At 43.7% G+C, this 21,973-nt stretch overlaps 1 protein-coding gene across 6 annotated transcripts in view; it reads right to left on the minus strand.

Annotated features, from left to right (window-relative positions):
- Nucleotides 1-21,973, minus strand: part of CLPB (ClpB family mitochondrial disaggregase) — a 176,500-nt gene that overhangs the window by 153,196 nt on the left and 1,331 nt on the right. For all 6 annotated transcript variants that reach the window (XR_016393826.1, XR_016393827.1, XR_016393825.1 and 3 more), the window contains exon 2: nucleotides 19,273-19,324. Coding sequence is in view for 3 of the 6 variants with exons in the window: in XM_089915254.1 (XP_089771380.1) it covers nucleotides 19,273-19,324 (52 nt within the window). In the remaining 3 variants the exon portion in view is untranslated. The remainder of the gene's footprint in view (nucleotides 1-19,272; nucleotides 19,325-21,973) is intronic.

Here is a 21,973-nt window from a genome sequence, read left to right on the forward strand (position 1 = left end):
GAGTTATTTGCAGTGAGGTGGATGGACCTAGAGACTGTCATACAGAGTGAAGTAAGGCAGAAAGAGAAAAACAAATACCATATGCTAACACATATATATGGAATCTATAAAAAAAAAAAGGTTCTGAAGAACCTAGGGGAAGGACAGCGATAAAGACGCAGATGTAGAGAATGGACTTGAGGACACGGGGAGGGGGAAGGGTAAGCTGGGACGAAGTGAGAGTGGCATGGACATATATACACTACCAAATGTAAAATAGATAGCTAGTGGGAAGCAGCTGCATGGCACAGGGAGATCAGCTCAGTGCTTTGTGACCACCTAGAGGGGTGGGATAGGGAGGGTGGGAGGGAGATGCAAGAGGGAGGAGAAATGGGAATATATGTATATGTACAGCTGATTCACTTTGTTATACAGCAGAAACTAACACACCACTGTAAAGCAATTATACTCCAATAAAGATATTTAAAAAAAAAAAAAAGAAGTACAGGAAGCCCTAGTTTTCTGTAGACTGGGCTGACTGCAAGCTTAACAGACTCTAGGAGTATAATGCAGCTGCCAAGAAAGCTAATGCAAGCTCAGGCCATGTTAATAGAGTCTTAAAATCTCTAAAAAGGGGATCACTGCCCTGCTCCTCCCAATAATGGTCATGCCACACTGGAATTCAGAAGGGGCACCAAAAACTTTGTGGCCACTTCATTAGAAAATGACTAGGATGAGGAGAAGACTTGAAATCACAATTTAGAGAACCAAGGGTTATTTGGCTTGGAGTTCTGTCTCTTAATATTTAAAAGTCTGGAACAGGAAAAGGGAGCTGTGTAGTCCTAGAAGACAGAGCAGGGACCAAAGAGGGGAGCAGTAGAGAGCGCTAACTACATAACAGCAGCCCACCATGTGTCAAGTGCTATGCCAGGTGCTTTCACAGTATTACGTCAGAATTCACCACGACATAAAATATAATACTTTTCTAATTACAAAGTGCTTAAGCTTACATTATTCCAACTGCCCAGAATGTCTTTCCACTGAGCTCCTTGTATCCAAATACTACCCATCTCCAGGCCCAGACTAAATGCCCCCTTGTCTATGGAGCCTTAACTTTTCGTATGTACTAATTACAATTCTCTTACCAGACTGAAAGTTCTTTGAAAGGCAAAGGTCATGAGGATACATCTTTATGGTCCTCCTCAATGCCAAATGGGGCATACTGCTCATGATGGGCCTTAAGAGTGAATAAATGGCAAAGAAAATGCACAAATGGCCAAAAAACTTATTAAAAGATGCTATCAAGGAAATGCAAACCAAAACCACAATTAGATATCACTACACACATACTAAAGATGGCTCTAATAAAAATGACAACGAATGTTGGCAAAGATGTGGAGAAATCAGAACCCTCATATTCTATATTGCTGGTGAGAATGTTAAAATGGTGTAGTTACTTTGGAAACTAGTCTGACAGTTTCTCAAAATGTTAAACATAGAGTTACCATATGACCTGGCAGTTCCACTCCTAGGTATAGATATAAAAACATACGTTCACACGAAACCTGTACACAAATGTTCATAGTAGTGTTATTCATAATAGTCAAAAAGTGAAAACACAAATGTCCATCAACTGATGAATGTATAAATAAAATGTAGTATATCTATACATGGAATATTATTCAGTCATTAAAAGGAACAAAGTACTGATACATGCTACAACAGAGATGAACCCTGAAAACATATTAAGTGAAAGAAGCCAGTGACAAGGTGCCACATATTGTATGAGTCCATTTATATGAAATACCCATATAGGGAAATCCATGGAGACAGAATGTCAATTAGCAGTTGCCAGGGTCTGGGAGAGGGGGGAATGGGGAGTGACTGCTAATGGGACTGGGTTTTATTGGGGGGAAATGGTGATGAAAATGTTCTGGAATTAGAGAGCAGCGATGGTTGCATAATCTTATAACTATATTAAAAAACCACTGAACTGTATACTTTAAAAGGGTGAATTTTATGATATGCGAATTATATCTCAAAAGGAAAAATAAAATGAATGAGTAAATGTTTGACCAATCAGAGTCTGCTTATCATTCAGGAGGGAGAGTGTGCCTCATACCTAGAGGTGCCTAACTGAGGGCTGGATGTTGCCCATCAGAGAACCTAAAGAGGAGACATGAATACTGGAGAGGAAGTGAGGCTGGAGACAAAAGTGCCTTGGGTCCTAACAGACCCATTCGGGGGCTGTACCTGAGTCCCAGCTGGCCCTGGGAAGGATACTGCTCTGCCTGCTGGACTCTGAAGCCCTGGGAATTTCAGGGGCCTCCTCCAATTGTTTGTGCTTTACATTCGGTCCCTGCTCACTATCTGCAAAAAATACACAGACTTCCCGGGAGGCCTGGGTGCTATCCTCCCAAACAAAAGGGCATTGAGATGGAAGCCTCAGCTCAGCCTCAGAGAGGGATTCTTATGCAGCCTTCCTGGGCCTCCCATCCACATGAATGGAGGATCCTGGAGACCAGTCAGCCTGCCCAGCTGCTGTACCCTCCTGCTGGGTAGACTCTGGAGAATAAACAAGGTTTATTCAACCAGTCAATCAACTGGCCAGACTCTATCTGTACTGTGTGCTTTCTGAGTGCCCAGTCAGCCTTGTGTGACTAGCTATGGTGAAGGCAGGAGGAGGTGCCATCTACCTGGCTGTGACAGCATGGCCTGGGTGAGGAGACACACGCATGAAGCAACTGAGGAGAAAGACAATGAGGTGAAAACTAAACATGATACCATTTGGCTCAGACTTTAAGGCTGTGGAAATGTTGGTAAGAAAGATCAACATGGGCTGGAACTAGCAGTGAACTGCAGTGAGAAAAGCACATACTTTGCATTCACATGGGACTCGCTTTAAATCACAGCTCTACTCCTTACAAGCTGTAGGGTAGTAAGCACTAAATCTGTCTGAGCTTCAAGTGGAAAATGATTATAACGCAATCTGTTTTGCAATACTGCAGCAAAGAATGAAGGTAATACATATACAGTGTCTGGTACTCTGCCTCACACAGAGTGGGTATCTAATAAATGGCAGCTATTATTATTAGGGAGGGTGAGCTTTCTGGAAAAGGAAGGGCTTGAAGTGGGCAACGAACCACGAACAGGATCTAGATAGGGGTGTGAGGAGAACAGGGGTAGAGTTGGAAGTGCTACAAAGGCTCACAGGTAGGAAGAAGTAAGCTGTGTGTTTAGGGCTAGAGAAGCCAGTTCTGACTGGAATGGGGGTTCTTGGGACAGAGGGGAGCCAGCTTGGCTGGGAGGAATGCAGGGGTGGGGTGGGGCCTGTCAATGAAGAGCAGAGTTGAGGGCAGGACAGATAAGGGATCTAGATTTGACATTTATCTTCAGGAACCTTATAGACTCCCAGTAAGGCAGACTGAAATGGTTCTCCATTGAGCTACAAAATATCTCCCTGAGCCTGGAAAAGTGCTGGGAGGAAACTGTGACCCAGGCAAGCTCCATTCTGCTTCCGGCCTCATGGCCTCCTCATCTGTAAAATGAAGTGGTGGGTCACTTCCAAGGGGGTGACTTTGGGTAAATTACTCAAACAATCCAAATTTCTGTTTCATCATCTATGAAATGGGGCTATACTACTTGCACAGTTTTAAGGATTTAGTGATTTAAGTCTCACGTAATGCCTATCTCTAAAAAGGCATTCAATAAACATTGGTCACTATTAGTAATAGTTAATAATGTTATTAAAATATTATTTTATGTGCTTTATAATATACATATACAATGAATATATGTAAAAATATACAAAAGTATGCTGTGAAAGTAATATGCTATAAACATTAAACAAAACTCTGAATATACATGGGTTCTAAAAAAATGTAGTAAAACTAAGCATGATAGGCTGGGTGTCTTTCTGCTCCACCTTAATATCCATTTACCTTGTGTTCTTTCGCTGGGGTCTCTGAATGCACACTAGGAGCTTAAGAAAAATGTAGAGGGTAAAAATAGATTATCCAGAAAATCCTATCCATTATCTTAATTTATTTTGCTAGTTCAGGGGCGAACAGTGTAATTAACAACACTCAAAAACAACACCTACTATGTACTGAGCACCTGGTATGTGCCAGGCACAGCACTCGCTGGTTTTTCTCATTTAATTTTCTCATTTAATACTCACAGCAAAGGTGTGAGGTAGTTCAATCATCATCCCACTTTGCAGATGAAAAATCTAAGGCTAGAGAGGTTAGGCTACTTTCCCAAGGTCACAGAGCTAACAAATGGCACAGCTGGGATCCAAACCTTGTTTTCTCAGACTGACAGCTGGGAGTCAAACCTTGTTTTCTCAGATTCTGAATTCCTTACTGACAGGATTCCTGCCAGTGATATGAAAACCTCTCCAGCAAACCCACTGACAGAGTCACAAGAAGAGAACCACTTATGGCCTTAGGAGGACTTTGGGCCTGGGACCACTGCTCCAAAGAGAGGAGAGGGAAGGAAGCAGGATGTAGAAGAGCCTTAAAGTTCGAAAGTCAGATTTTCTGAGGAGGCTTTTCAAACAGGACAGAGAGAGCAGAACTGTGAGGAAAATTGCTAAAGTGAATATGGTAAGCCCAGTAACATATTAGTTTGACTATTTTTAATATTCTTAGATTTCTCTATGTTCCTCAGTTTCCAGGAAAACTCCACGGGAAAAAATCCAACTGGTTCCAGTCACGCTGACAGGATCTGTGTTATGACCATGACTGAGCTGGGACTTTGGAGAAGAAGCACTTGGGCCACAGCAGTGGTGGTGGTGGGGAGATACAGCCTGACAGCTGCCCCTGCTGGGGAGCCCTGGGGGACAGCAGTTTTGTGGTCTCACTGCCTCCATGGCTAGATCAGTGCCCAAGAAGATGCTGGCACACACAAGCTGGTAGGCACTCAGATTGGTTCCTAATGTTTCTCAGCAATCAGAATGGTTGCTGAAGAGGGCAGACAGCAGAAGCAAGAAGAACTACAATCCTGCAGCCTGTGGAATGAAAACCACATTGACAGAAAGACAGACAAAATGAAAAGGCAGAGGACTATATACCAGATGAAGGAACAAGATAAAACCCCAGAAAAACAACTAAATGAAGTGGAGATAGGCAACCTTCCAGGAAAACAATTCAGAATAATGGTAGTGAAGATGATCCAGGACCTCGGAAAAAGAATGGAGGCAAAGATCAAGAAGATGCAAGAAATGTTTAACAAAGACCTAGAAGAATTAAAGAACAAACACCTAGAAGAATTAAAGAACAAACAGAGATGAACAATACAACAACTGAAAAGAAAAATACACTAGAAAGTATCAATAGCAGAATAACTGAGGCAGAAGAATGGATAAGTGACCTGGAAGACAGAATGGTGGAATTCACTGCTGCAGAACAGAATAAAGAAAAAAGAATGAAAAGAAATGAAGACAGCCTAAGAGACCGCTGGGACAACATTAAACACACCAACATTCGCATTATAGGGGTCCCCGAAGGAGAAGAGAGGGAGAAAGAACCCAAGAAAATATTTGAAGAGATTATAGTCAAAAACTTCCCTAACATGGGAAAGGAAATGGGCACCCAAGTCCAGGAAGCACAGAAAGTCCCAGGCAGGATAAACCCAAGGAGAAACACATGGAGACACATAGTTATCAAACTGAACAAAATTAAAGACAAAGAAAAATTATTAAAAGCAACAAGGGAAAAACAACAAATAATATACAAGGGAACTCCCATAAGGTTAACAACTGATTTCTCAGCAGAAACTCTACAAGCCAGAAGGGAATGGCATGATATATTTAAAGTGATGAAAGGGAAGAACCTACAACCAAGATTACTCTACCCAGCAAAGATCTCATTCAGATTTGACAGAGAAATCAAAAGCTTTACAGATAAGCGAAAGCTAAGAGAATTCAGCACCACCAAACCAGCTTTACAACAAATGCTAAAGGAACTTCTCTAAGTGGGAAACACAAGAGAAGAAAAGTACCTACAAAAACAAACCCAAGACAATTAAGAAAATGGTAATAGGAACATACATATCGATAATTACCTTAAATGTGAATGGATTAAATGCTCCAACCAAAAGACAAAGGCTCGCTGAATGGATACAAAAACAAGACCCATAAATACGCTGTGTACCAGAGACCCACTTCAGACCTAGGGACACATACAGACTGAAAGTTAGGGGAAGGAAAAAGGTATTCCATGCAAGTGGAAATCAAGAGAAAGCTGGAGTAGCAATACTCATATCAGATATAATAGACTTTAAAATAAAGACTATTACAAGAGACAAGGAAGGACACTACATAATGACCAAGGGATCAATCCAGGAAGAAGATATAACAATTATAAATATATATGCACCCAACAAAGGAGCACCTCAATACATAAGACAAATGCTAACAGCTATAAAAGAGGAAATCGACAGTAACACAATAATAGTGGGGGACTTTAACACCTCACTTACACCAACGGACAGATCATCCAAACAGAAAATTAATAAGGAAACACAGCTTTAAATGACACAATAGATGAGATAGATTTAATTGATATTTATAGGACATTCCATCCAAAACCAGCAGATTACACTTTCTTCTCAAGTGCACACGGAACATTCTCCAGGACAGATCATATCTTGGGTCACAAATCAAGCCTCGGTAAACTTAAGAAACTTGAAATCATAGTAAGCATCTTTTCCGACCACAACACTATGAGATTAGAAATTACAGGGAAAAAAAACGTAAAAAACACAAACACATGGAGGCTAAAAAATGTTACTAAATAACCAAGAGATCACTGAAGAAATCAAAGAGGAAATAAAAAAATACCTAGAGACAAATGACAAAAAAAAATGACGACCCAAAAACCTATGGGATGCAGCAAAAGCAGTTGTAAGAGGGAAGTTTATAGCTATACAATCCTACCTCAAGAAACAAGAAAAATCTCAAATAAACAATCTAACCTTACACCTAATGGAACTAGAGAAAGAAGAACAAACAAAACCCAAAGTTAGTAGAAGGAAAGAAATCATAAAGATCAGAGCAGAAATAAATGAAATAGAAACAAAGAAAACAACAGCAAAGATCAATAAAACTAAAAGCTGGTTCTTTGAGAAGATAAACAAAATTGATAAACCTTTAGCCAGACTCATCAAGAAAAAGAAGGAGAGGACTCAAACCAATAAAATTAGAAAAAGGAGAAGTTACAACGGACACCGCAGAAATACAAAGCATCATAAGAGACTACTACAAGCAACTTTATGCCAATAAAATGGACAACCTGGAAGAAATGGACAAATTCTTAGAAAGGTATAACCCTCCAAGACTGAACCAGGAAGAAATAGAAAATATGAACAGACCAATCACAAGTAATGAAATTGAAAATGATTAAAAATCTTCCAACAAACAAAAGTCCAGGACCAGATGGCTTCACAGGTGAATTCTATCAAACATTTAGAGAAGAGCTAACACCCATCCTTCTCAAACTCTTCCAAAAATTTGCAGAGGAAGGAACTCTCCCAAACTCATTCTATGAGGCCACCATCACCCTGATGCCAAACCAGACAAACATTACCACAAAAAAAGAAAATTACAGACCAATATCCCTGATGAATATAGATGCAAAAATCCTCAACAAAATCCTAGCGAACAGAATCCAACAACACATTAAAAGGATCATACACCACGATCCAGTGGGATTTATCCCAGGGATGCAAGGATTCTTCAGTATATGCAAATCAATCAATGTGATACACCATGTTAACAAATTGAAGAAGAAAAACCATATGATCATCTCAATAGATACAGAAAAAGCTTTTGACAAAATTCAACACCCATTTATGATAAAAACTCTCCAGAAAGTGGGCATAGAGGGAACCTACCTCAACATAATAAAGGCCATATATGACAAACGCACAGCAAACATCATTCTCAATGGTGAAAAACTGAAAGCATTTCCTCTAAGATCAGGAACAAGACAAGGATGTCCACTCTCACCACTATTACTCAACACAGTTTTGGAAGTCCTAGCCACGACAGTCGGAGAAGAAAAAGAAATAAAAGGAATACAAATTGGAAAAGAAGTAAAACTGTCACTGTTTGCAGATGACATGATACTATACATAGAGAATCCTAAAGATGCCACCAGAAAACTACTAGAGCTAATCATTGAATTTGGTGAAGTTGCAGGACACAAAATTAATGCACAGAAATCTCGTGCATTCCTATACACTAACAACGAAAGATCAGAAAGAGAAATTAAGGAAACAATTCCATTCACCATTGCAACAAAAAGAATAAAATACCTAGGAATTAAAAAAAAAAAGAATGGTTGCTGAGCAGCTGAGCACATCAATCCCCTCTCAACCACCCCTGCCCCGCCCCCAACTCAGCTGTCACTGCTGTTAGAATAAGACAAAGCTCCTTACTATAGACAGTCTCCAATGCCTTGCAAGACCTGCTTATTCTCTAAGCTCCTGGCACCCCCCTCTGAGCTGCAGTTCCATCAGCCTTTTTCAGTCCTTCACACCTGCTGTTGTTCCTCCTGCCACGGGGCCTCTATAAACAAAAGTTCCTTCTGCCAGGAAAGCTCTTTTTATCCTTCTTCACCTAGGTTAATTCTTCCTCTCCTTCACCTCGGACTCAAGCTTCCTCTGGGAAGCTTTCCCTGACCAGAGTAAATCTCTCAGAGGCACTCAGGATTCTCCACACCATTCCTTTGCAGCATTTGTCACAGTTGTAATTTCATATTTGCATGATTAACGTCTGACTAGGCTTTAAGTTTCATGAGGTGAGGTCTGTACATTTTTGGCTTACCACTGATCCATCAGGGCCTAGCACAGTGCCAGCACACAGTAGGCACTATTTGTTGAATGAATAAATGACTGAACTAATTCACCATTTTTATTTTTTTCCTAGGGGATGTCAGTTCCTCCATTTACAGGTTTATTATGACTGTAAATAACTGTTAACGTCTGCCTAACTCTTACCATTCACCAAACACTTCTACAATTCTCAATAAGTATTTGTTAACTGTTTACATGAACAGAGATGAACGACACAGCAATGGTCTCCCACCTCCAAAACTCACAGTACTGCGAGAGAGACACACACAGAGAGAGAGAGAGAGAGAGAGAGGGAGAGAGAGAGAGAGAGAGACAGAGAGAGAGAGAGAGGAAGAAGGAAACAGATGACCCATCCCAAAAGAGGGTGATAAGTGCTACCTGGAAGGCTAGGGAAGGCTTCCCTGAAGACGTGACACTGATGAACCAAAGGATGGGTAATTTTCTAGACCACAAGAGTTCACCTGCCTGGAACTCTCACGAGATCCTGGGAGGGTGGCCTGTGAAGTTATCTTACAGTCAAAGTCACTGAGGAAGTTAAGGGACTACCAGCTCAAGGCCATACAGCCAAGGACCAGTGGGGCCAGCACTAGAGGCTCAATCCCAGGGCTGGGCTCCCCTTCAGGCGCATCCCTCCTTCCCCCAAGCCACCCCAGTAAGCCCTGGCTGTTCTCTGCTCCTCGGCTTGGCCAACCACCTGACTCTGCTGGGGTTCTCAGCAGCTGACTGGCTGTTTCCACAACTCACCTACTCTTGAAGTTCATAAAAAGCTGCTAACCCAATCTTCCCCAGTTGCTTTCCATCACCAGGGAGCAAGCAACCAGAGACTCAGTAAGTCCACACCTCAGAAAAGGTGCCAGGCCCTGGACCACTCTGCAAAATTGCTTGTTTGGTGAAGGCCCACTTGAGCAAGCCCTGGTGTTTTAGTGTGTGATTTGGACCCTCCCCAAAGGGCTCAGTTTTTTCTGTAGAGCTTAACCGTGAGAATTATATTTCAGAGTTCTCAGTGGGAAGCCCATTAACAAGATTTGGAAACTAAGATTCAAAAAGGGAGGGTCTATTACCTACTAAGGGTCATAGAGACAGTTACTGTGACAGAAGTGCAACCCAGGTCTTGTTTTCTTTATTTAATAATCTTCACTTTAACGCCAATTATTTATATAAGAGAACCACTACGAATTAATTTCTGAAAGTATTATTTTAAATAAAAAATATCATCTTTAAAGTTATGTGACGATGTTAACAGATGAGGTTTGTAATATATTTTAAATACATACTGCTCTTCTCTCTAAAATCCAAGTCAGCTATTTAGTGACAAATTCAGTGGCAAACTTTAATAACTTCAGTCAAACTTTAGTAACTTTTCTATCAGTGACTCATTCTGTCTCCTGAATAATAATGAACTTAGTAATTCCAGGGTAATACAGCAACTAGAACGGTCTAGGTTTAAATCCTGTCTCGGTTGGCCTTCTTCCTGACTCTCTGTCCTTGTTTCCTTATCTATAAAGTGGAGGTAATGATATCTATCTCTTGGGATTGTTATAAGCATATACTTAAAGAGCTTAGAATTGTGCCTGGCACACTACAAGTATTCAATTACTGCTAGCTGTTATTTTTTTTTAACATCTTTATTGGAGTATAATTGCTTTACAATGTTGTGTTAGTTTCTGCTGCATAACAAAGTGAATCAGCTATACGTATACATATATCCCCATATCCCCTCCCTCTTGCGTCTCCCTCCCACCCTCCCTATGCCACCCCTCTAGGTGGTCACAAAGCACAGAGGTGATCTCCCTATGCTATGTGGCTGCTTCCCACTAGCTATCTATTTTATATTTGGTAGTGTATATATATGCCTGCCACTCTCTCACTTTGTCCCAGCTTACCCTTCCCCCTCCCTGTATCCTCAAGTCCATTCTCTACATCTGCGTCTTTATTCCTGTCCTGCCCCTAGGTTCTTCAGAACCTTTTTTTTTTTTCCCTTCTTAGATTCCATATATATGTGTTAGCATACGGTATTTGTTTTTCTCTTTCTGACTTCACTCTGTATGACAGACTCTAGGTCCATCCACCTCACTGCAAATAACTCAATTTCGTTTCTTTTTGTGGCTGAGTAATATTCCATTGTATATATGTGCCACATCTTCTTTACCCATTCATCTGTCGATGGACACTTAGGTTGCTTCCATGTCCTGGCTACTGTAAATAGTGCTGCAATGAACATTGTGGTACATGACTCTTTTTGAATTATGGGAACCCAGGTCTTCTAATCCTAAAAACCTTGTATTCTTTCTGTAACATTATGCTGCCTTCCAACACCCCAGAATTCAAAAAAACCTGTGTGGGTTATACCCTAGCATTCAAAAAATGCTCTCAAAAAGCATCAAATTACAAGAGTGATGCCAGTTGGGCCTTGACCTTTGGCCTAGGATAAAGCTTTTGTTTCAACCTACTGCAAGCCACAGGAACATTTACATATTTACTAGTTAAGAGAGTCAGATGTTTTGGTTGCTCTGATGCCATCATTAATATCTTCCCATCAAGCCAAAATGATACAACAATCAATAGACAGACAGCCTCCCTGAGGCCCCGAGACAGCCAAATGTATTTACCAGCCAGGGTTTTTGTTAATTAGATAAAATCCCTGGATCAATATGCAGAACATTTACCTATACTGTAGCTAAGCACATTCTGGACACCTTAATCCTGGCACATGGACAGCAAGCGCCTCAAGCCCCAAGCTGGGGCATCTGGGGACAAGAACCAAACCAAGCCATCAATGCAGAGCTAGAATAAATGTGTTTAGCCTTCAACAAAACCCAACCCTTTCTTCTTTCCTGTGTTGCAAATCAAACCAGACTTTTTCCCAAAGGTATCTAGTAAAAAACTTTTAACTGGTATGAAGTACTTTATTGCCTAAAACCATCAAACCAGAAATCAAAACAAGATGTCAAAACAATCTCTAAACCGATCATTGAGGCAGCATGCTATATATAGCGGGAAGAGTCAGAAAGACCCATTCAACTGCCTAGTTGACCTCTCCACTTGAATATCTCACTGAAACGTTAAACTCAGCATGCTCAAAACTGAACTCATCATTTTCTTCCAACCAGTCCTCCTCTAGGATCTTCATCTCAGCGAATGGTAACAGCATCTCCACAGCTGATCAAGCCAGAAAACAGAAATTCATTCTTAACACCTTCTTCTCCTTAATCAACCATATCTAATTCTATTCATTCATTCATTCAAGATTCACATATTGAGTACCTACTACATACCAGGTACTGACACTGTTCTACACAACACCAAGTCCTGTCTAGCTTACCTCCTCCATCTCTGCTACTAACATCTTACTTCAAGTCACCACCTGCCATCATCCTCTCTGGTCTGGACTACTCCAGTCACTTTCAACCGGTCTTCTCCATCCACCACAGCTCTATCAATCTATTCTCCACAGAGCAGCCAGAGTGATCTTTTAAAATTACAGATCTAGATCATGTCACCATGTATGTGTCTTTTTCTCTCACATGCACACACCTTAAAATTCTTCAATGGCTGCCCACTGTTCTTAGTAAAAATAAAAATCATTAACTTGGCCAACAGATCCAGTGTGATATGGTCCTTGCTTAACTTTCCAACTTTATTTCACACCCTCTCCCACTTACTCTCTAGAGTCCAGTCATACTGGCCTTCTCTAATTCCTTCACATCTTTGCTTGACTCAAGGCCTTCTACCTACTGCTCTTCTAACACAATGTTCTAGTTTTCTCTTCATCCTTCAGAGTTCACTTCAATCTCACTCAGATGCTTTGCCTTACTGACCACATAACCCCACCCCTAACTCCTCCTATACTCAAGGTTAGATTCCCAAGTGTCTTGTACTTCATTTTTTTAAAGAGTTTTATTAAGATATAATCCACAGGACTTCCCTGGCAGTCCAGTGGTTAGGATTCCGTGCTTCCACTGCAGGGGGCACAGGTTCAATCCCTGGTTGGGGATCTAAGATCCCACATGCCGTGAGGCACAGCCAAAAAATAAATTAAATAAATATTTTAAAAATTCTCCTCTAGGGCTTCCCTGGTGGCGCAGTGGTTGAGAGTCCGCCTGCCAACGCAGGGGACACGGCTTCGTGCCCCAGTCCGGGAGGATCCCACATGCCGCGGAGTGCCTGGGCCTGTGAGCTATGGCGGCTGAGCCTGTGCGTCCGGAGCCTGTGCTCCACAACGGGAGAGGCCACAACAGTGAAAGGCCTGCGTACCGCAACAAAACAAAACAAAACAACAACAACAATAAAAACTCTCCTCTAAAAAAAAAAAAGGAGAAATAAAAAAGATATAATTCACATACCATAAAATCCATCCATTAAAAGTACACAACTCAATTGTTCTTAGTAGATTCAGAGTTGTGTGATCTTGACTACTAACCTCAGAACATTTTCATTAGCCCAGAAAGAAACTCTGGACCCACTAGCAGTCACCCCCTATGCCCTCCCAACCCCAGCTTCTCCAGTCCTTGGCAATCACCAATCTACTTTGTCTCTATGGATTTGTCTGTTCTGGACATTTTATGTAAATTGAATCATATAATATGTGGTCTTTTGTGTCTGGCTTCTTTCACTTAGCATAATGCTTCCAAGGTTCATTCATGTTGTAGCATATACCTAGCAGTACTTCATTTCTTTGTACTGATAAATAATATTCCACTGTATGGCTATACCATATTTTTATTTATCCATTGATCAGTTAATAGACTTTGGAGTTGTTTCCCTCTTTAGGCTACTATGAATAATGCTGCTGTGAACGTTCATGTACAAGTACATTAATATACATGTTTTCATTTCTCTGCAGTACATACCTAGGAGTAGACTTGCTGGATCATAAGGTAACTCTATCTTTAATACTTTGAAGAATTGCCAACTGTTTTCCAAAGCAGTTACACCATTTCACATTTCCACCAGTAATATATGAGGATTCCAATTTCTCCACATTCTTACCAACACTTGCTATTATGTCTTTCTGATTACAGTCACCCTAATGGGTGAGAAGCAGTATCTCATTGTGGCTTTGATTAGCATCACCCTAATGCTAATGATGTTTGGCATCTTTTCACACGCTTATCGGTCATTTGAAAATCTTTTTCAGAAAAATGTCTATTCGGATCCTTTGTCCATTTTTAAATTGGGTTAACTTTTTTATTCTTGAGTTGTAAGAGTTCCTTACATATTCTGGATGCAAATCTCATATAATTTACAAATATTTTCTCCTTTTCTGTGGGAGAGTCTTTTCACCTTCTTAAAAGTGTCCTTTGAACACAAATGTTTTTAATTTCCATGAAGTCCAATTTATTGGTTTCCTATGCTTTTGGTGCCATATCTAAGGAGGCTTTGCCTAGCCCACAGTCACAAAGATTTAATCCTATGCTTTCTTCTAAGAGTTTTATAGTTTTAGCTCTTACATTTAGGTCTATGATCCATTTTGAGTTAATTTTTGTGTATAGGTGAGGTAGGGCTCCAACTGCATTGTTTTGCATGTGGATATCCAGTTGTCCCAGCACCATTTGTTGAAGAGACAAACTGTTCATCACTTTGAAGTACATAATTATAATTGCATAATTAGTCACCTGGCTCCCGGTTAGACTGTAAGTACCAAGAGGGCAGGAACTGTGCCAATCTTGCTCACCACTGTACCTCCAGCACTCAGTCCAACACCTAGTTCCTAATGAGCAGTCATATATATTGGTTGAACTAAGTAATAATTCTATTATTAATAATGAACACTCAACAACTCTGTAAGTTATAGGTACTATCATTTCCATGTTACTTAGTCTTATAGAAGTTAGGCAACTTGTGCCTTGTTTTGCTGGTTCTCGATTTTTGGCTGAATGTGCTCCCTCTTCACCTGAGAAGAGGGTCAATGAGCTCCTCCAGAGCGAGGACTGCTTCCCCTTCCTCATTTTGTTGCCACCAACACAAATTCAGCTCAGGGCTAGGCACAATGGACAGGCTGGACAGATGAGTGACTGAGGGACAAATGGACAATGCCCTCCATGACCAGGTCCCTTCCTATCTCCAGTCTCTCCTGGCCTCACGCTGTGATCCAGCAACACCAAACAGTATATAATTTCCCCTCCTCACCACACACTCTAGGCTGTTTCTTGCCTCAGTGCTATCGCTTACACTGTTCCCTTTGCCTGGAACGCCTTCTCCTTCTATTTGCTAAGCCCTCCTGATATTTTAAGACTCTAATCTTTTTCACTAGGAAATGTCTGAGAGGTGTCATTTCCTCTAGGACATCTTCTCTGGTCCCCCAGGTTGATTAGTGGTATATCCTGGCCTCCTGTCTCAGCACTGATCACACTGTGTTACCACAGTCTTCCCCAGACTCCTTCACTGAGGGCAGGAATCATGAGTGGTCAGATGTCCCCTGTGCCAAGTATACAACCCAGCATATGACAGGTGCTCAGTAAAATTTTGTCAAATGAACAAATGAATCCTGGAGAGAAAGGGTAGGCAGTCTGCAGTCCAAGATTGACACCATCAGACTTCCTTCTTTTAAAAAGCGCTTGGGCGGATGGAAACAACTGAGTTAAGCACTCAGCAGAGGGCTTTCCTGGTGGCACAGTGGTTAAGAATCTGCCTGCCAATGCAGGGGACATGGGTTCAAGCCCTGGTCCGGGAAGATCCCACATGCCGCAGAGCAACTAAGCCTGTGCGCCACAACTACTGAGCCTATGTTCTAGAGCCCGCGAGCCACAACTACTGAAGCCCGCGCGTCTACAGCCTGTGCTCCGCAACAAGAGAAGCCATCGCAACGAGAAGCCAGCGCACCGCAACAAAGAGTAGCCCCGCTCGCTGCAACCAGAGTAAAGCCTGCGCGCAGCAACAAAGACCCAACGCAGCCAAAAATAAAATAAATTTAAAAAAAAACAACAGAAAAAGCACTCAGCAAAGGCCCAGCTCCCTGCCGGGAGAAGGGAAGTGGGTAGGGGTATAGTCTTTCACCCAAGCTTGTTCGAAAGGAAATGTGATCTCCACTGGGAGAACAGGAGGCCTCACTTCTGCCAGCCCTGACAGCTCCTCACATGGCTCAGCTCGAGGTTGGACAGATGTGCCTTCAGACTGCCCTGTGCCCTAGGTTTCGGGTGAGTGGATCCTGAGTCCAGAAGCCAGGCTTGGGTTTGGGCTAAGCCCAGAAGCAGGGCCACCTGCTCATGCTGCTGACAGGTGGGACAGGGGCCTCAGGACTGGGCTTCCACTCCTGAAGAGCGAGACCTGAACTTGCTAACAAGGTTTAAGTGCCTTGGGGGAGGAAGGAAACAGTTGCCACACAGGGAGAAAGGAGGAGAGGACAATGGGAAGAACAAGGGACCCAGCCTTCCTCTGATATAGCCAATGGGAGTATGGAAATAAGACTCTGGATTGTCTACTTCAGGTTTGCTGAAAAGTCAGTAAAAAGCAGCTTTCCCCAACTTTCACTGTGCTGGAGAAGAGGATAAGACATGTGGGAAACCAGACCTTGTCCCTGCCCTGGGGAGGCACACAATCCAGTGGTTTAAGGTGAAGTCTAGCCCAAACCTTCTTAATATAAAAAAGAGTATGGCGAGTGGCAGAACCTTCCCTGCCCCTTTAGCCAGGCAGGCCCATACCACAAATGATTAGCCAGCTCTACATAAAACAGGTCAACAGTGCCCAAACTTCAGGTGGCTGTCCAGAGCTGTTGGCTTGCTGCGTGAGGATTCCTCATCTGTTCCTGATTTGGGCAGCGTGGGAACCGCACTGGTTTTCCTGTTCATGGGCTGAGTGCCTCCTCAGTCCTGATGTTCAGCCCTGCTTCTCCCACCTGACCTCCAACCTCTCTTCTAGCAAAGGATTACTCTCCTGCCATGGCTAACACGGCTCTTCCTAGATGACCCACGTACCTTCCCAGACCAACAGGCAGGTGTGGGGCAACGGGCAGATCATACTCAGCTGGGAGGAGTCAAGGAAGTCTTCACAAGGGCTCTAGGACTTGAGCTGACGCTGGGAGGCTTTAAGCAGAGGGTAATGAGCACCGTGTACAGAGAGCCATCTGTGTGGACGGCCCACACCTAGAACCTAGGAACTGCAGATTCCAGAGTATCCTTAAAGAGGATGATGAAATTTCCCGCCTCTGAGCAGAAGAGCTTCAGATCGCTGCCCTTCACTATCCAGAGCTCTCCCAAGGCTCTGGGGCCAACGGAAGGTAGGGGGCCATCAAGGCAGAGACACACACAGCATAGAATCCAGAGAGGGCAAGAAGGAAAGGAGGGTAGAGGACAATATTATTACCAGGTCTGAGTTTTATTCCAAATACTGATTTAACCACACATCATACACATGGTGACCCAACCACGTATAAACTATAGTAAATATCTTTTAAAAATTGAGAATGGAATTCTATCCTGGTATCGGCAGGTCTGCTGGGCAGAACTAAAGGCCAGGACACACAGAGGAAGAAATTAGGGGTAGCGTTAAGCACCTGTGCAGAGTCTAGGGCGTAAAAAGGCTAAACAAGGACCTGCAGTAGGAATTCAAGAAAGCTTCCTTCTAGCAAGGGTGGTCGGGCTCTCCCCACTCCTACCTGTAGGTCTAGCTCTCTGAGTGGGAAGAACTGTGATTGGTAGGTTACATGTTTGTTTCCTTGAGACCAGGTGGTGGTGGAGGGGGGAGACTGTCAATTCTGAGGGGCAGGGTCTGTGCCTTGCTCATCTCTGACCCCCTCACGAGGGGTGAAGGGAGATTCTGATTGAATCATCATGACCAAGAGAGATAGGACAAGAGGAGGCAGGAGAAAGGCAGGTTAGAGACTGGTGACACACAGGAAAGTCCCTACAGACCCTTTCCACACAGGCAAGCATGAATGTTGTGAATCACACACACAACATAAATTCAATCACTTCCTGTAATTTTGTGGCAGGGGTTTACCTGCTAATGAGAAAAATGTGTATTTGAAAGAGCTAAATCAATCAACCCTTGGGGGCTCAATGGAACAGGGTAAACTCAGCCTCCCCTAGGTGATGGAAAGGTGGATTCACAACACTGCTGCTCTGTAAATGCACTGCCTATACTGGCTCGCCAGAGGAAACCAGCAGCCTGGCAGCAGTTACCTCAGCAGTCATCAACAGGTGATTAAAGGGTCAGCAAAAGCCTTAAAGGACGGGGCACAGCCACTTTCCGCCCCCTCATGCCATCGTACTGCAGCAGAAGGAAATGAGGCTCATCTGTTTCTGGCCACGCACTGCCTGGAGTTATGAATGGCTCTTATAACAACAAGCTGACATCTGTGCTTGGTTTTAAAGATGCATCATCGCATGTTTATTAAACTATTGCTCCATAATATTTATTTGGCTACGAAACAACTCCCAGCCCATACTTCCAAAAGTGGTTTATTAAAAACTAAGCCTTGAACATTAATACTCAAAAGCACCCTTGAGAATCAATAATAATGCTGCAGATAAAATGCAAGGGAATCAAAGCAGTAAGTCTTGATGGGGGCTGCGACTGCCTTTCAACACTTTCTTGTATGTTCAGGCAACTGGAGTGAGGGAGCGCACCAACGGGTGTGCAGCGCTGGGCGCAGTGACAGCCTCTCCAAACACCTGACTTCCTGTTTAAAATGTGGACATAGTGGCAGGGAAGGGAGTGTGTCCTATGGCCACCTAGCTCTATACAAAAGGCAAAAAAATGGCCAAAGTTAGGCCTAATGCGGGCCACTAGTTTCACCAAGAATGAAGCCTCTGCCCCTGAATAACAGCCCCATACTGATGCCCTATGTCTGAGCATCCGTCCAAGACACAGACTCTGCCCTGCCCTGGGCACCAGGCAGAGGCCCGAGTGAAGACCTGTCCCTGAGCAAGAACAAGTCTCAGATCTAACTGACCAGTGGTTACTAGGGGAACAGCTGAGCCACGGAGGCTAGAAATGCAGTCAGCCCCTGGGCAGGAGCCCAGCATGTGCACCCAGCCCTGCAGGCAGGCTGCTCTGGCAGAAAGGTCTCTTCCAGCTCCCTCTCAAATCTCCAAGCCTCTCCACTGGTGCCCACCTGCACCCCATCCAGGCAACAAGCAATTACAAGTGACCGATCCCACAGAGAAACAAGAACAAACTGGAAGATTCACTGAAGAACCTACAGGATGCAGAGGAACTCCAAACCACATCCTTCAAAGAACAAAACAGCCAAAGGATCCGGGGATGTTTGGGGCCAGAAAAAAGACACAGGGACTGATTCTCTACTTTAAAATATCTAAGGGTTGACCTGGGCCAAAGGAGCCCAAGTGACTCGGTGACTACAAGGAAGTCACAGGGTTCAGTTCCCAGCTCACTGTGAGGATTTCCTCCAAGGCAGAGCCACCGCCAGAGCAAGGGGCCCATCCCACTCAGCCCTCCTGCGCGGGAGAGCAAGGCCTGGGGTATGACACTTACCTGTTGACTTCTTGGACATTGTTGGCTCGAACAGCTTCCACCAGGGCTGCATCTGAAGAGAGAGGGGGCACTGGTCAAATCCCTGGCCAGGACCTACCCCTCAGGGCTGCTTGGAGGGCCCAGTAAGACAGTGGAAATGGAGGCACTTCAGAAACATGGGCTTTAGCAAGTGAAAGGACGCCAAGATATACAAAGAGAAAGCTAGTCATCCCCTGCCTACGTGGTAGCCTCTGTTAACAACTTGTCTTCCACATCTTTCTATTAGAGCCCAAACGCTTCACTCTCATCACAAAGGTGATCCAAATAACGTGTTAGTACCACGTGTGGCCTACAGTAAACACTCAGTGTGTGAACTCCTTCACTCTTCATTAGCTATAAAGCTCTGCAGGTTTATGTGATTATCATTGTTGTTATTAACCATACCCCTACCTTGCCCCACTTTCTCCCCCCACTTCAGTTTCTCAGCCTAGTCTTGAATCTTGATGTCACAGGTCACAAGCCCAGCAAGAGGGACAGGATAGGGAGGAGCAGGCAGGGATGTGGACCCCTCTGAGAGTGGAGACAGCCTCGACCAGGAGTCCAGGCTCCAATACACTCTGCCTGCTATTCACCATGTGCTATGGCAGCCCCTCTCCCTCTCAACCCCAGCTTCCCTGACTATAAAGCAGAGACAGTAATCCCTGCCCTGATGGCCTCACAAGGATGCTAAAGAAATGAAATAATGGCTGAAAAATCTGCAAACACCCAAGTGCCAAGCCCAACAAAGGGAGATCCAAAGCAGAGGGTTCCAATCAATCCTTTAGGAATCACCAGGCCTAGCAGAAAGGCAATGTTAAGTCTGGCCTGGCCTGGGCAGCCTGTAGGCTGTTGGCACCACCTTGTGGCCATAGGAAAAGCTGCCTGGCTCGAAAAAACTCAAAAGTCAGCAGAGGCACAATTCTTTCCTGGGCCGGTGCAACACTTTGAGCCCAGCTGGTCCTGAGCTCCACTGATGGGCACTGGACAGACTCATACCCATCCCTGCCTCAAGGAGCTCTCAGTCCAGCCAAGAGAGTCACCCAGTAAAACATGAGAGGAAGCACTGGAGCCGGGTAGAAGTAGCAGACTCGGGCTCCAGTCCTAACTCTGCCACTTACTTTCTGTATGAGGGGGCTAACTTACCTAACCTCCTGAGCCTCAGTTTCCTCATGTGTACAAAATCCACCTTATCATGCATATGCAAACCAGTCCTGTGGTTCAGACCTATGCATATGCCTCCACTTCACCTCCTGGCCTAGACTGCAGGGCCAGGTCTTCCTTGGTTACCTTCCCCAGTTGTTCTTCCAACACACACCCAGGCATGCTTGGGCAGCCCCTAGCTAGAAGGGAAACAAGCCTTCCTCAGATATTGCTGTATCCACTCTCCCCTCAGTCTTCAAAAAGAAGTGGCCTCTGCAAGGTCACAGAGGGAGTGAGGAATGAGCTGAGATTAGAACCAAGGCCTCCTGGCTCCTAAAGGGCAGTAATGACTGTGCTGCACTGAGGGTCTCAGCTTACAACTCAAAGTAAGGAGACAGGGTAACTGGCAGGTCAGAAAGGTTGAACTGGTCATGGTTTTGGTCATTATCTATTTTGGTGAACAGACCCTAGTCTCTTTGCTAGGGTTCATATGCCACAAAGTCCAATCTGGAGCCTCCCAAAAGCTCTAAGGCAAGACCTTGGACACCTTCCCCCAATCCTTCTAAACATACTGGCCTCGGAACATTCCCTGCTCATCAACTTTCCATTGCCTACAGGACAATTCCAACCTTTCCAAACCCTTGTGCCTGATATCCAGACCCCACTCCATCTGCTCTCACCTCATTCCAAAGACCCCCTGTCCTCCAACCAGGCTGGACACTCTGCTAGCCTCTATACATGCCATGCTGACCTGCGACTACTTTATCTTTGTCCCGGAAACCTCTGCGTAGAATACAAACCATCTCAAGGTACATTTACTAAGTACCTACACTAAATACCAGAGACTATGGTGGACAAACAACGTGAAAGTATTAGGGAAAGGAGCTGGCATCAACCTGAAAATATCAAGATGCACTTGCTGCTCTCATGGAACTCACAATATTCACTCTCCTTTTCATCTTTGCCTTATCCTTCGGAACTCAAGTTCAAATTCCCCATCCTCCAGGAACATCTCCAATCATTCAGGAAGGCTTTCCTGACCCTGCTGGCCTTCTGATCCCTCAACAACACACTGTCAAACCACTCACCAGACCTACAGGTCTAACTGCCTGCACTGTCCCCTTAACTGGCATTGTGTTAAGTTAGGAGTTCTACATTGAGCTCCAAAGTAGGCACACACAGAGTATAAAAATATTGGAAGTAATAGAATCATAAAAATATAATTTAATTTTTAATATTATAAAAATATTGGAAGTAATAGAATCATAGCATGCCCAAGCTAGAAGAGCCCTTAGGGGTTCTATTTCAACACCCTCATTTTGTAGATGAGAAAACAGAGGACCACTGAGGAGGAGCAAAACTCCAAAGTCACAATGGGAGTTAGGGGCAGAATCAAAACAAGATCCCAGGTGTCCTTACTCCCCATCCAAGGCCCTTCCTTTATAGCTGGTCACATCTGTTGAATAAACAAATGAATGTCAAGGGAGTCCCTCCTCTTGGTCCAAAATCTCAGAGCTTGGGATGCATGGAATCTAGGAACACC

The sequence above is a fragment of the Delphinapterus leucas genome, chromosome 7, assembly GCF_059928025.1.
Source record: "Delphinapterus leucas isolate spDelLeu-1000000601 "Yukka" chromosome 7, BTC_Dleu_Yukka2, whole genome shotgun sequence".
In the NCBI taxonomy this organism is placed as follows: domain Eukaryota; kingdom Metazoa; phylum Chordata; class Mammalia; order Artiodactyla; family Monodontidae; genus Delphinapterus; species Delphinapterus leucas.